At 40.1% G+C, this 15769-nt stretch overlaps 1 protein-coding gene across 1 annotated transcript in view; it reads left to right on the plus strand.

Moving 5' to 3' along the window:
- Positions 1–15769, plus strand: part of epb41l4a (erythrocyte membrane protein band 4.1 like 4A) — a 74437-nt gene that overhangs the window by 26759 nt on the left and 31909 nt on the right. Inside the window, exons 2-6 of the mRNA XM_063013990.1 lie at positions 3947–4051; positions 12198–12249; positions 13015–13093; positions 13310–13407; positions 14648–14768. Of these exons, the coding sequence (XP_062870060.1) occupies positions 3947–4051; positions 12198–12249; positions 13015–13093; positions 13310–13407; positions 14648–14768 (455 nt within the window). The remainder of the gene's footprint in view (positions 1–3946; positions 4052–12197; positions 12250–13014; positions 13094–13309; positions 13408–14647; positions 14769–15769) is intronic.

Below are 15769 nucleotides of genomic sequence, written 5' to 3' on the forward strand. Positions count from 1 at the left end.
ACATACATTTTTTGCTCATATTTATTGGTACAAAGTCAAAACATATTATTATATGTATTAATCTGGAGTTAATATCCACTCACTAAGCAGTTTATTAGGTACACCTGTCTGGTACATACAGGGGTTGGACAAAATAACTGAAACACCTGTCATTTTAGTGTGGGAGGTTTCATGGCTAAATTGGACCAGTCTGGTGGCCAATCTTCATTAATTGCACATTGCACCAGTAAGAGCAGAGTGTGAAGGTTCAATTAGCAGGGTAAGAGCACAGTTTTGCTCAAAATATTGCAATGCACACAACATTATGGGTGACATACCAGAGTTCAAAAGAGGACAAATTGTTGGTGCACGTCTTGCTGGCGCATCTGTGACCAAGACAGCAAGTCTTTGTGATGTATCAAGAGCCACGGTATCCAGGGTAATGTCAGCATACCACCAAGAAGGACAAACCACATCCAACAGGATTAACTGTGGACGCAAGAGGAAGCTGTCTGAAAGGGATGTTCGGGTGCTAACCCGGATTGTATCCAAAAAACATAAAACCACGGCTGCCCAAATCACGGCAGAATTAAATGTGCACCTCAACTCTCCTGTTTCCACCAGAACTGTCCGTCGGGAGCTCCACAGGGTCAATATACACGGCCGGGCTGCTATAGCCAAACCTTTGGTCACTCGTGCCAATGCCAAACGTCGGTTTCAATGGTGCAAGGAGCGCAAATCTTGGGCTGTGGACAATGTGAAACATGTATTGTTCTCTGATGAGTCCACCTTTACTGTTTTCCCCACATCCGGGAGAGTTACGGTGTGGAGAAGCCCCAAAGAAGCGTACCACCCAGACTGTTGCATGCCCAGAGTGAAGCATGGGGGTGGATCAGTGATGGTTTGGGCTGCCATATCATGGCATTCCCTTTACCCAATACTTGTGCTAGATGGGTGCGTCACTGCCAAGGACTACCGAACCATTCTGGAGGACCATGTGCATCCAATGGCGGTGCCGTGTATCAGGATGACAATGCACCAATACACACAGCAAGACTGGTGAAAGATTGGTTTGATGAACATGAAAGTGAAGTTGAACATCTCCCATGGCCTGCACAGTCACCAGATCTAAATATTATTGAGCCACTTTGGGGTGTTTTGGAGAAGCGAGTCAGGAAACGTGTTCCTCCACCAGCATCACGTAGTGACCTGGCCACTATCCTGCAAGAAGAATGGCTTAAAATCCCTCTGACCACTGTGCAGGACTTGTATATGTCATTTCCAAGACGAATTGACGCTGTATTGGCCGCAAAAGGAGGCCCTACACCATACTAATAAATTATTGTGGTCTAAAACCAGGTGTTTCAGTTATTTTGTCCAACCCCTGTACTTCGTGGGCATTTACATTTAGTGTCTGTAGCCCTTTTATTGCTCCGTATATTTTGTCACCCCTGTACCCTATTTATCAATCGAAATAGACCACCATAGGACCATTAACACCAGATGTGTTATGGACATAGCAATAACATGGTAGTGTTGTACTGTTGTACTGGTATGAGTGTTCTTGGGATTTTTAAACACTACATTGTCAATGCTTGGGAGGAGCATATTAAGTCAACAGCATCTTGTGATCAGAACGTGTTCACTGATAAAAGACTAGAGGAAGATTAACACACATTGTGTACTATACACCCACAACCAGCGCTAACAGGGTATGCATTCCTGATAAAAAAGGCCAGTAGGTTTAAACAGTAATTGAATAAATTGCATGGCTGCACCTGCTACATTCATCCCAGAACAACACACACCATGTCATTACTGTATTTGTGTCATTGGATCGGTGAGAATTGTCCACCACGCATACACCATCTGGTCAGTGAGGATTCTATTGAGGTTCCCTCCAGGGTACAGAGTTAACTAATCAGCTACAGGTATTAATTGTGTACCCACAAAATTAATCTGAATGAAATAACTAATCAACAAATACAGAAGCAGATAGGTGTACCTAATAAAGTGCCCGCTGAGTGTATATACTAAAAGTATATTAAATAAAGACTTGGAATACTTGTTACTCACTGTATTTGCACTTTTATTTTCTTGGACTCGCACTCATTTTTGCATTTGATAAATAGCAGGCTTAATTGCTGCACGATTATTATAATTGTATCTGTGGTCAAGCTTCTGTCAAAGCTGCAAAAGAAATCACAAAGCTTCTCCCACTGTCAGATGTCAAAGAGAAGTGACATGAGATAATAGCATGTAATTAATGATACAGTAATTGCAGCTTGCTGACAACAACAACATTAACCCAACCGGAGCACTTTAATAATTGGTTGCTTTGTTTTAGCTTGAGAGAACACTAATGAATACCTGACAGATCACAAAAGAGCATAATGTGCCAGATGAAACAAATACAGCATTTCAAATTGTGACATTTGTTCTGGTCCCTGCCAAGCTGATCCACTAATGCATTTTATGCTTTTATGGAAATGACTTTACATGCACACTAATGATCTGTACATTAACACATTTCTGCAGTTATTACATTATAATCAAGTGATTATGTAAACTACATTCTTTTATAAAAGAAATCAGATTATTCAGTGCTTGCATACAGCATTATCAGATTTCTTTTTTTCCTCAATTTAATTTTAATCTTATTATTTGCAATTCCCTGTTCTTGTCACTGTTTTGGTGGTTTTTTGTATAGATCTGACCATCAGGACAGATTTTCTCATAGCATATGGTAACTGTCACAATCACCAGCAAGAGGCCGATCCAATGTGGCGACCCCTATTATTTATATGGACAAAATAAAATGCCTTTATAAAACTGCACCACCAAATATGCGTATTTGTGAAGCAGTAGATTTGAATTTCAAGAACACACAAGTTAAATATTTGTAAAATATGTACACCGATCAGCCATAACATTAAAACCACCTCCTTGTTTCTACACACATTGTCGATTTTATCAGCTCAACTTACCATATAGAAGCACTTTGTAGTTCTACAATTACTAAATGTAGTCCATCTGTTTCTCTGCATGCTTTGTTAGCCCCCTTTCATACTGTTCTTCAATGGTCAGGACCCCCACAGGACCACTACAGAGTAGGTATTATTTGGGTGGTGCATCATTCTCAGCACTGCAGTGACAATGACATGGTGGTGGTGTGTTAGTGTGTGTTGTGCTGGTATGAGTGGATAAGACACAGCAGTGCTGATGGAGTTTTTAAACACCTCACTGTCACTGCTGGACTGAGAATAGTCCACCAACCAAAAATATATCCAGCCAACAGCGCCCTGTGGGCAGCGTCCTGTGACCACTGATGAAGGTCTAGAAGATGACCAACTCAAACAGCAGCAATAGATGAGCGATCGTCTCTGACTTTACATCTACAAGGTGGACCAACTAGGTAGGAGTGTCTAATAGAGTGGACAGTGAGTGGACACAGTATTTAAAAACTCCAGCAGCGCTGCTGTGTCTGATCCACTCATACCAGCACAACACACACTAACACACCAGCACCATGTCATTGTCACTGCAGTGCTGAGAATGATGCACCACCTAAATAATACCTGCTCTGTAGTGGTCCTGTGGGGGTCCTGACCATTGAAGAACAGGGTGAAAGCAGGTTAAAAGGGTATGCAGAGAAACAGATGGACTACATTCAGTAATTGTAGAACTACAAATTGCTTCTATATGGTAAGTGGAGCTGATAAAATGGACAGTGAGTGTGGAAACAAGGAGGTGGTTTTAATGTTATGGCTGATCAGTGTATGTTTATTGTTGCCAGGAAAGAAAATGCATTTTCTTATTTTTAGTAATTGCTTTATCTTGTTGTTTAGGTGCCACTAGACAGGAGCACAACCTGAACTGGACACCTTGCAGGGCAGCAAACATATACACATTCACTCACATCTAGGGACATAAATTAACGTATCATTTTCACCCTCTTTCTTAACAGAAATCCACCAAGGGCTCTGTGGTACTGGATTACGTGTTCAGTCATGTGAACCTGCTGGAGAGCGACTACTTCGGCTTGCGCTACTGTGACCACAGTCATCAAACTGTGAGTAACCACATAATTCTCCTCGAGCAGTAGCGAAAATCAAGGTTTATGTTCAGTTTAATGCGTCCTCAAGGACAGATGGTTGGAAGGGCCTGCACAAACCGCGCACACCACAGAAGATGTTTCAGAAGGTGAAGAATGATTGTGCTTGCCCAGAGGGGTTGAATGCCAGGCTAGGAGATCGTAAAAAGAAAAGAAAACAAAACACAGCAGTAATTTTTCCATAACCTCCTCTGACATTCAGACATGCTTTGTGGTTTTGTGCGCTGCCTTTAAGGGTTTGCACTTCAACCTTAGATTTCTCATCTCTTCACACTTATTGGAGTTATTGCTGACAGTGCAAATGCATCTGCTGCTAAAACTGTATTTACAATTATTGTAATTGTGTAAGTACAGTTATGCTCTTTAGCATTCTCTACAGCTCATATGAAACAAGAAATCGTACAACAATTCTCAGCTCTTCTGTTATCAAGTCAAGTCAAATTTATTTGCATAGCACAGTGGTCCCCAACCAGTGGACCATTTATTACTAGGCCACACAGAAAGATTAAATAATTTATTAAATAATAATGTATTTTTTCTGTTTTATTGACAATCACACACTGAAAGATTTTAGTTTTATTCTGAAAAAAAAAACCGGATTCTCTTTTAATAACATCCGTCTGTTCCTCTTGACACGTTTGGAACATACCTACACTATATTACCAAAAGTATTCACTCACCCATCCAAATCATTGAATTCAGGTGTTCCGATCATTTCCGTGGCCACAGGTGTATAAAACCAAGCACCTAGGCATGTATACTGCTTCTACAATTACACACACTTCTACACATTTGTGAGCGAATGGGTCGCTCTGAGGAGCTCAGTGAATTCCAGCATGGTACCGTGATAGGATGCCACCTGTGCAACAAGTCCAGTCGTGGAATTTCCTCACTACTAAATATTCCACAGTCAACTGTCAGTGGTATTATAACAAAGTGGAAGAGATTGGGAACGACAGCAATGGTCATAAATTCCCATAAACACACTCCTAAACATTGTGGAAAGCCTTCCTAGAAGAGTTGAAGCTGTTATAGCTGCAAAGGATGGGCCGACATCATATTAAACCCTATGGATTAAGAATGGGATGTCACTCAAGTTTATATGCATGTGAAGGCAGATGAGCGAATACTTTTGGCAATATAGTGTATTTCAGTCACATGATACCAAAACATTAAGCCCACAAGCTAGCTATAATGAGCAAAAAACAAAGTTTAGGGTTCCCACTGATTTTCCATCATTGGTTAGTAATATTGTTATGCATGTTTTTTTTTATTATGCTTGTTGTATAATTTAATTTTAAATCCTCCCATCCCCGCCGGCCTGTTAAATGATATCTTATATGAAACCGGTGAGGTTGGAGACCACTGGGAAAGTGTTTTTTACCGTAGACATTGTCTCAAAGCAACTTTACAGCATTCAGGACCGACAAACCAAAAGCTTTTGTTGAACAAGCCGAGGGCGTCAGTGGCAAGGAAAAACTCCCTTCAAATTACAGGAAAAGACCTCGAGAGAAACCACATTCAGCAGGGAGCCTTCCTCCTTGGGTGGCCTGGAGAATAATTTGAATAAATTAAATTAAAACAAACCATACATACACAAAAAATATTTTGAACAATTACAGGTAGTTATAATTAGCGAAACAAAAGAATTAGATTTATATTATGTTTGAACTGAATGTGTTGATCAATTCTGATTTGTAGTGGTGAGACAGATTTCCACCCCATTCTGTCAGGTTTGTGCAGTCTATCACCACTTAACATCTTTGGGAGTAATGAAAGAGATGACTGAAAGAAAAGCTGCCAGAATGGCTGTAATTATTTTTTAATTGTCTAATCAAACAGTCATTATCTTCATACAAGCTGAATGAAGGTTTCATTTGAACAGCAGTGAACTACAGCAGTTCTTTTTTTCCCTTCATGAATGGCATTGCTGCCAGATTTTGTCCCACAGGCTGTCATTTACATAAATCAGTGAGCATTGGGACCCACCAGCTGTAGTAGTGTGATTATTAGATAAGATCAGCCAGTTTAATTAACTTATTCTAATTTCATCAGAGCCAGCGGTAACTGACCTTCCTGGATATGCAGATGTTTTTATGTGGCTTAGTGTCTCTGTTTTAACAGAAGCCCACTGAATGCTGACAGAAATTAATTTATTTATTGCTTGCAAAACTTAACATCTCTCCTCTAAACCGATGGTTTATAACTATGGATGTAACGATACACTCTACCCATGATACGATGCGATTCACAATACTGGGTTCACGATACAATTTTTTCCCGATTTTTTTTTTATTGAAGACAAATTATGACAAAGTTTCCTTTTATTATTTCTCTTAAAAAATAAAATAAAATCCTGTATTTGTGATTATCTTTTATTTATCTAAATAATGAATGCCCTTTTATTTCTGAGGTAGGTACAAACTATGCAAAACAATTTTGAATTAAGCCCAATTTGGCTGAAAAACCCCGAATTTGGCAACCATACTTTCTTTATTTGTATTATTTATTTATGTATTTAATGTGGGATTTCAGTTTTTCTTTTACACTAAAAGGGAAATGTGCAGCATTGTTTTGCATAGTTTGTACCTACCTCAAAAATAAAAGAGCATTCATTATGTATTATTCATACACAACATCTCTAGCCAGGAGGGCTCATCAACGTCTCTACTTCCTCCGTAAGCTGAGAAGAGCCAGAGCTCCAGCCCCCATCATGTGTACCTTTTACAGAGGTACCATCGAGAGTGTCCTGACCAGCTGCATTACTGTGTGGTACGGCGCCTGCACCGCGTCCTGTCGCAAGACCCTCCAACGCATAGTGAGAGCAGCTGAGAAGATCATTGGCACCTCTCTTCCCACCCTCCACGAACTTCACAACACCCGCCTCACCCGAAAAGCCTTCTGCATGGCAGGTGATTCCACCCACCCACTACACAGCTTCTTCAGTCTGCTGCCATCAGGAAGGAGACTGCGGAGTCTCCGGGCCAAGACCAGTCGACTGAGGGACAGCACCATCCACCAGGCGGTCAGGATCCTCAACTCGCTTCCTGTTCTGCCCCCCCTCTCACGAACCTAACCCCCCCCCCATCAATACCAAAACTTACATCCTTTTATCTTCCCAACGCATATATCACTTTAAACGTAATCTATAATACAGTGTATCACAAAAGTGAGTACACCCCTCACATTTCTGCAGATATTTAAGTATATCTTTTCATGGGACAACACTGACAAAATGACACTTTGACACAATGAAAAGTAGTCTGTGTGCAGCTTATATAACAGTGTAAATTTATTCTTCCCTCAAAATAACTCAATATACAGCCATTAATGTCTAAACCACCGGCAACAAAAGTCAGTACACCACTAAGAGACTACACCCCTAAATGTCCAAACTGAGCACTGCTTGTCATTTTCCCTCCAAAATGTTATGTGATTTGTTAGTGTTACTAGGTCTCAGGTGTGCATAGGGAGCAGGTGTGTTCAATTTAGTAGTACAGCTCTCACACTCTCTCATACTGGTCACTGAAAGTTCCCACATGGCACCTCATGGCAAAGAACTCTCTGAGGATCTTAAAAGACGAATTGTTGCGCTACATGAAGATGGCCAAGGCTACAAGAAGATTGCCAACACCCTGAAACTGAGCTGCAGCACAGTGGCCAAGATCATCCAGCGTTTTAAAAGAGCAGGGTCCACTCAGAACAGACCTCGCGTTGGTCGTCCAAAGAAGCTGAGTGCACGTGCTCAGCGTCACATTCAACTGCTGTCTTTGAAAGATAGGCGCAGGAGTGCTGTCAGCATTGCTGCAGAGATTGAAAAGGTGGGGGGTCAGCCTGTCAGTGCTCAGACCATACGCCGCACACTACATCAAATTGGTCTGCATGGCTGTCACCCCAGAAGGAAGCCTCTTCTGAAGTCTCTACACAAGAAAGCCCGCAAACAGTTTGCTGAAGACATGTCAACAAAGGACATGGATTACTGGAACCATGTCCTATGGTCTGATGAGACCAAGATTAATTTGTTTGGTTCAGATGTTCTCAAGCATGTGTGGCGGCAATCAGGTGAGGAGTACAAAGATAAGTGTGTCATGCCTACAGTCAAGCATGGTGGTGGGAATGCCATGGTCTGGGGCTGCATGAGTGCAGCAGGTGTTGGGGAGTTACATTTCATTGAGGGACGCATGAACTCCAATATGTACTGTGAAATACTGAAGCAGAGCATGATCCCCTTCCTCCAGAAACTGGGTCGCAGGGCAGTGTTCCAGCATGATAATGACCCCAAACACACCTCTAAGACGACCACTGCTTTATTGAAGAGGCTGAGGGTAAAGGTGATGGACTGGCCAAGCATGTCTCCAGACCTAAACCCAATAGAACATCTTTGGGGCATCCTCAAGCGGAAGGTGGAGGAGCGCAAAGTCTCGAATATCCGCCAGCTCCGTGATGTCGTCATGGAGGAGTGGAAAAGCATTCCAGTGGCAACCTGTGAAGCTCGGGTAAACTCCATGCCCAGAAGAGTTAAGGCAGTTCTGGGAAATAATGGTGGCCACACAAAATATTGACACTTCAGGAACTTTCACTAAGGGGTGTACTCACTTTTGTTGCCGGTGGTTTAGACATTAATGGCTGTATATTGAGTTATTTTGAGGGAAGAATAAATTTACACTGTTATATAAGCTGCACACAGACTACTTTTCATTGTGTCAAAGTGTCATTTTGTCAGTGTTGTCCCATGAAAAGATATACTGAAATATCTGCAGAAATGTGAGGGGTGTACTCACTTTTGTGATACACTGTATAACAAAATCGTTTTTGAACTGCCGTCGTAATTAAACTGTTTTCTAACAAAGACTTCATAATCTGCACTGCCACTTTAAATGCCTTTTTATTTATGGAACTTCAATTTTTTTTTTTTTTTTTTTTTTTATAATTCTTTATAATTCTTCAGGTGGTCATTTTTACCTCTATAGTTTCATATTTGTCAGTGTATATATTTTGCGCTTCAGAGTGTGTTTATTCATATGTTTATTCTTATTCAATTTTTATTCTTTTATTATAGGTTTATTGTTAATTAATGTGTAATGTTGCACCATGGGTCAGAGAGTAACGAAATTTCAATCCTCTGTATGTCCTGTACATATTGCAGTTTTTGACAATAAAGCAATTTTGACTTGACTTTGACTTTGACTTATTTAGATAAATAAAAGATAAGCACAAATACAGTACTTATAATAATAATAAAAGGAAACATAATAATATAATAATAATTTGTCTTCAATTTCATTTTGTTTAAAAAATCATGAAAAAATCGTATCGTGAACCCAGTATGGTGAATCGCATCGCATTGTGGGTATTGTGTATCATTCAGTGGCATAACTAGAAGCTCATGGGCCCCAGTGCAAAAAAATTTTTTGGCCCCCTAAACAAATTTCATATATATATATATATATATATATATATATATATATATATATATATATATATATATCAGTTTTATTCCATATATATCAGTATTTGCTATATATTTCCTGTTTGGCTTGCCATAATACATGCATAATACGTGCAGCCAATGGGGGGGCAGTGAGGTGGGTGGTTGAGTTCAAGTCGTGGAGGGGCCCCCCCTGCCATGGGCCCCAGTGCACCTGCACCCCCTGCCCCCCCAACTGGCAACTGGTATCATTACATCCCTACTAATTGCTTTATCTTGTTGCAGTGATTTAGGTGCCACTAGGCATGAGCACACGTTACATCCCTATTTATAACTACATACTTGTTTTTGATTATTAATTACCCAATTTGAAGCATTTTAATTCTCTAATACTTTGTTCTAAAAGAATAAATGAATGTGCTATGCATTCGTCCACTAACACAAAAAAAAGAGCCTGCAGCAAAGATAAAAAAACTTATTTACCCAGGTGGTGCTGCGGGATATTCCGCTTGCACACCAGCACCAAGTTTCTAAACTCCCCGGTTCGAAACTCTGTGTTGCCACCGGTCGGCTGGGCGCCATCTAGCGGGCATAATTGGCAGTGCCTGCAGCAGATACTAATTGGCCACCGTATCTGCAGGGTGGGGGCCGGACTATGTGTGGGTGGGTGGGACTTCATACACTGTGTAAGGACCCTGATTGGCGGAAGAGACGCCTGTGCGGAATGCATGGCGATAAGAGGAAGGCTGAGCAGTGTGCACGTGTCTAAAGGGGCGTGTATAGTGACGTGCTAAATTGGGAGGAAAATGGGGAGAAAATGCATTAAAATAAAAAGCTTATTCAGGCAACCTGTATAAAAAAAAAAACTGGATGTGTAATATCTTTTATTGGCTAATTCTCAGGCATTTCATAACAATGTAGAAATATAACTGGGCACTTGGATGGCGCAGTGGTACGTTACCTTGCCTATTACTGTTTGAATTCATGATTTAAATTCCCAGCTGTCTACGAACAGACATGATTGGCTGTGTCTGGAGCAAGGGGTGGCTTAGGCTCTGCCGTGGATTGGTGACAGCCTTTATAAAGCAGCCAAAACTGGAATTAATTCTGAAATCGCAATTACGCCATAGCTAAAATCCTAGGAATCAGCTTACACTAATCACACCATGTTGTCTTGGCTGACCCTGTGCTTACTGAAAAAAAATCCTTCAAGAGGAAAACATTTACTGTTACATTGTTTAGTCATTTAGTCACATTGTTTTTACAACTGCTGCTAAAATGATGAAATTCACTGATTAAATACATTTAATCTGACACGTTAAGTAAAGTAGCATCAGTGAAATGTGTCATGTTAAGCAAATCTAATATACTGTAGATTTAAACACATCAGGAGTTGTAATTTCTAAGCCACATGCCATAAGCTGCTCATGCTCATGTTTTATTGATGGAGGCAGTAATGACTTTTACACAGAATTTTTAATGAGATGTAATACAGTCCCAGTTATACAAGACCTTATATTAGGCATCTGCTTGCGTGACTGAACATCTATCAGTGACTCAAAGTCAGCATCAGTGTTTCATAAACCTCTATGAGTAAATTTACAATGTTATTACAATGGCATATTTGCACTGTATTTGCAAGTCTGATTTTTGTTAAAATTGTAGCAGAACTAAACATTATTGATAAATAATGTTTGGAACACTTACCCCAGCTCTTATTTACCAGTAGTTACAATGAAAAAAACATTCACTTCAACAGGGTGATAGGGATTTTAAAATGCTACATTTTGCTACAAGCCAAGGCTTTTCTGAATGGTGTGGGTTTGTCACATGGGACAGTGGAATTGTGGACTAGAAATGAATCATTTGGAGAAAAGGTTGAAATACAAAAAAGTGGGGAAATAAAGAAAGAAAAAGCATCCTTACGTCAGTGTTAGTTAATGTTCTAATCAGTGCCATGGCAGAGTTATGAAATCATGTCCATCTACCTTCCCAAATATTGCAAGTAGAGGGGGCAAGGAGGATCAGATGATTGATTTGTCCGTTCCTCTTAACTGACACTTACCTGTGGCTTTTTGAGTGTTAATTCACTCCAGATATGCCAGCTCCTTTGTTGGCAATCTGCTCTTTTTCTGAAACTGTGATGCTTTCTGCTGGTATTAAAGGCCAGTACACTTATATCTCTTTCTGGGAACTAAGCCGGTGTTGCAGTGTTTTCGGGTGTCTGGTGGAGCAAGCTGCCCCAGAGGTGGCAGGACGGCCCTTTTTCAAAGCTGGCCCCACATTTGGACCTACACTGTGCACTGGCTACACTAGTTAGTAGGGTGCCTCTCATTCATTGTTGTACCCAGCTTATTCTGGGTTTTCTTTCTTTACTCTTTTTTCAAGAACTTGGTTGGCAGTTTGCTATATTGTAACATCCGGCTTTCATTTATATGCTATCCCTTTTTCTGTCTGGTTTCTCCGTTGCAGCCGGTGGATGTTTTGGCCGCTACTTTTTTTTTTTTTACTTTGATTTTACTTTGGCTAAGCATCTGGCAATTTGGATTGATTTTCAATTCTTGCAGATGCGGGGCTACACCTGGTGACTCAGTAACGAGGCTCAATCTGTTCTGTTACTATGTTGTGTTTTAAAATCAGTATGGATTCATTTGAATACATATTATCTTTTTGCAGTACTGGTTGGATTCAACAAAAACCCTTGCTGAACATAAAGATCTAATTACAAGTAAGTATAAACATCGTACAAAAGAGAGCACAAATGATCCAGTTTTGCATCCAGATTAAACCAGTATTTCATGGATAACTACTGTCAACGTAATAATATAAGCTTAATAATAACTACAGTGTGTCGGATTAACTTTCATTCTATAATAAGCTTATTTTGGGGGAATAAAACATAGTTTTTTGCACTTATGAAGTAGTTATGGTCATGAAGTTTAATAGAAACATGGTAGGCCATTAATGTCTTGCGACTTTGGCACATTAATCCACACTATACTTTTAAGTATATTACTACTGCATGTTAACTACGTGACCTATTGTTTGATAGGTAGCTTAGAAACTACTGGTGCTCTGTTCACCATTGAAAGCTTTAAGCATTCTGAGCTGTTATAAAATGTCCTTCCAAGGAAACATATTGCAGCTTTTAGGTCTAATGATGGGAAAACACATTTAGGATGAACATGAACACAATCTGTTCCGCTAGCTCACCACCGCTGAGGTCCGGGTTCTACACAGAGCTGAGTAGCTATGTCTGGGGGGGAATTCGGCCAAAGCCCTGCGATGGATTAATACCCTGTGAAGGGTATTCCTGCCTTGTGTCCAGGTGGCCTTCCACAACCCTGACGAGGATAAAGCTGTTAATAAAATAAAAAAGAGAGGCCATTGTTTACAGTGCCCTCTTAATCTTTATTAATACTGCACTGGATTTGTTATGCACACCACTGATGTTTCCAAAATTGCCTGTGTTTTTTTTCTGTTCTCTTTGCAGCTGGTTCACCATACACCCTTTATTTCGGCGTTAAATTTTATGCTGTGGATCCTTGTAAACTAAAAGAAGAAATTACAAGGTGCTTTTTTTAAGTAATTTGTGATGCTACAGTAGCCTAAAGTGTAAAATAAAATAATTTACTATATGATCCATTTGAATGTAATGTGTATGGTCCACGTTTTATGGCTAATTGTGTTTATTAATCAAATGCAGTGGCTTATTAACATGCTGTATAGGTTTTATAATGTTTTTAAGTATGTTGTCAGTCATATATGGTGTGATTGTCTTGTGTCAGGTACCAGTTCTTTCTCCAGGTGAAGCAGGATGTGCTGCAGGGACGACTTCCATGTCCCTTGAATGTCAGTACACAGATGGCAGCTCTGGCTATTCAATGTGAGTATGAATACTAAACACTTTTTGCCTTCTGCAAAGTTTAACATTCAAGGAATAATGAGCTAACAGGGGTCATTTTTTAAAATCTGTATATGCACTATATTGCCAAAAGTATTTGGACACTCCTAATTACTTAGATCAGTAGTTTGAGCCTATTGCTATTGGGTGTATAAACTTAATATAAATTATATGCTTTCAACTTTATGGCAACAGTATGGGAAAGGCCCTGTTCTGTTCCAGCATAAACTAGTTTGACTAGTTTGGACATTAACCCACTGAACACCTCTGGGATACTCAAAAAGTCAGTTGTGAGCCTGGCCTGCTAACCCGCCATGAGTTCCTGACATTTCAAATTCTCTTTTGACTGAATGGCTTGGAATGCTTGGTCAGATGTTGACACACTTTTATCCATATAGTGTAAAGCAGTGTTTACATAATTCCCTGATAAACATATTCTTCAGTGGCATGCACAGTTCAAAGCATAATAACAGCCTCCAGGTCATGTAAAGTTCAGATCTTTTCCTCAGGCGTATCTTAGAGCAGTAGGTGTGTATATAATTTCTACATGCCCAAAAACACAAAAAGAAGATCCCAAATGGCACAAAGGTAACAGGGATATTGTAAGTTCAAATTCAAATAGCATATAAGCATATGTATAGTGTAAATTGAAAGGACAAAATTTTATTGAACAAGCATCTGGTTTATTCTCATTTTAGGCTGCAGTGTGTCCAAAGTCCAACCTGGGAAAACTAAGCAAAAATACAACCTAGATGGGCACTCGGGTGGCTCAGCGGCCTAATGCACCAGCCCACCACCACTGAGATTCCGAGCTCTCGAGTTTAAATCTCAGCTCTGCTATCAGCTGGCAGGGCACCTACATAGACACGATTGGCTGTGTCTTTGGGTGGGAGGGCTGAAGGGATTCCTCATTACTGCTGCAATTGCAGCCTCTGCCGACTGGTTGAAAGTGCTTGCAGAGAGAATAATAGTGATCAGTGCATCACTCTCTATACACAATACTCTATACACAATACTACATGTGTTGGTAGGGGGTGTGTTTGGTATGACCAAATCAAACCGGATCAAAAATTGTTCACACCGGAAACAGAGAAAGCTTCAGTTTTTTTATGAAAACTGTTCTTTGGAGTTGCTGTTGACATGCTTATGCTAAATGTGTGTCATTTTTGACCATGTAACTGATTTCTCTCAGTCATTTACATTCACTTTTTTCCTTTTCCAGCTGAGCTTGGTGATTACGACCCCTACAAGCATGTGCCAGGCTATGTGTCAGAGTATCGATTTGTTCCAGACCAGAAAGAAGACCTGGAGGAGGCTATTGAGCAGATTCACAAAACTCTTATGTAAGACAACACATGAAGTCAGGTTAATCTTTTTCCTAACAGAATATATTCTGTAAAGGAGAAAGATTCTAATAATTGCTTTTTTTGTGATAAGCGCTTTGATAAAATCTATTGATTCTGCGATTATGGGAATTCTGGGCTGATGCCAACATCCAAAATTTCTTATGTGCATATCTGTCGATGCAGATACCGATACAAAGTTGAGAGTTTGAATCCCAGCTCTGCCATGCAGCCACAGTTGGGCTCTTGAGCGAAGCCCTTAACCCTCTCTGCTCTTGACCCTGCGCCCTGACCCCAGCTTCCAAACAAGCTGGGATAGGCAAAGAAAGAATTTTGTTGTACTGTACACCTGTTAATGTACATATGACAAATAAAGGCATTCTATAAAGGTATATACTAATTATACAAATACTCTTTACAAATACAAATACAATTTTTTAATGTTGTAACTGTTGTAAAGTGTCGTTCAGCTTCATTATCATGGGTGCAGGACAGGAATACCCTTGACAGGACACAGGGCTTTAGCCATCCCCCTCCAGACATAGCCAGTCATGACTATATGGATGCCCGACGAGCTGAGAGCATGGTGGCTAGTATAATAGACTGTTGTGCCACACTAGTGCCTATGCTATATAAATTATTATTAATATTATTGTTATTATTATATTACTTCCTCACATCTAAGTGAAAAGTAGTTTTTATTTAATAGCAGCATATATATATTTTAATATGGCCTTAGATTACTGATGCACATACACTACGGCAGTACAGAATGAAGTAAAATATATATTCATTGGTCATGTCTGTAGAAGGAAGGGCCGAATGACTTACTTGCCATTGTGACTCTTGTCTGATCGAGGTGTCGTCAGTTGTTCGTGGAAGAATATGGAGGAGGTAGCATGTTCCTTCATATGTGCCAAGGCTCTCTGTAATAAGAAGCCTAATGGCTTCAGACATGTTGGAGAAGGTGTATGCTAGCCTGGAGTCTTTCTAGGCCCCCA

This window comes from Trichomycterus rosablanca, chromosome 18 (genome assembly GCF_030014385.1).
Source record: "Trichomycterus rosablanca isolate fTriRos1 chromosome 18, fTriRos1.hap1, whole genome shotgun sequence".
Classification (NCBI taxonomy): domain Eukaryota; kingdom Metazoa; phylum Chordata; class Actinopteri; order Siluriformes; family Trichomycteridae; genus Trichomycterus; species Trichomycterus rosablanca.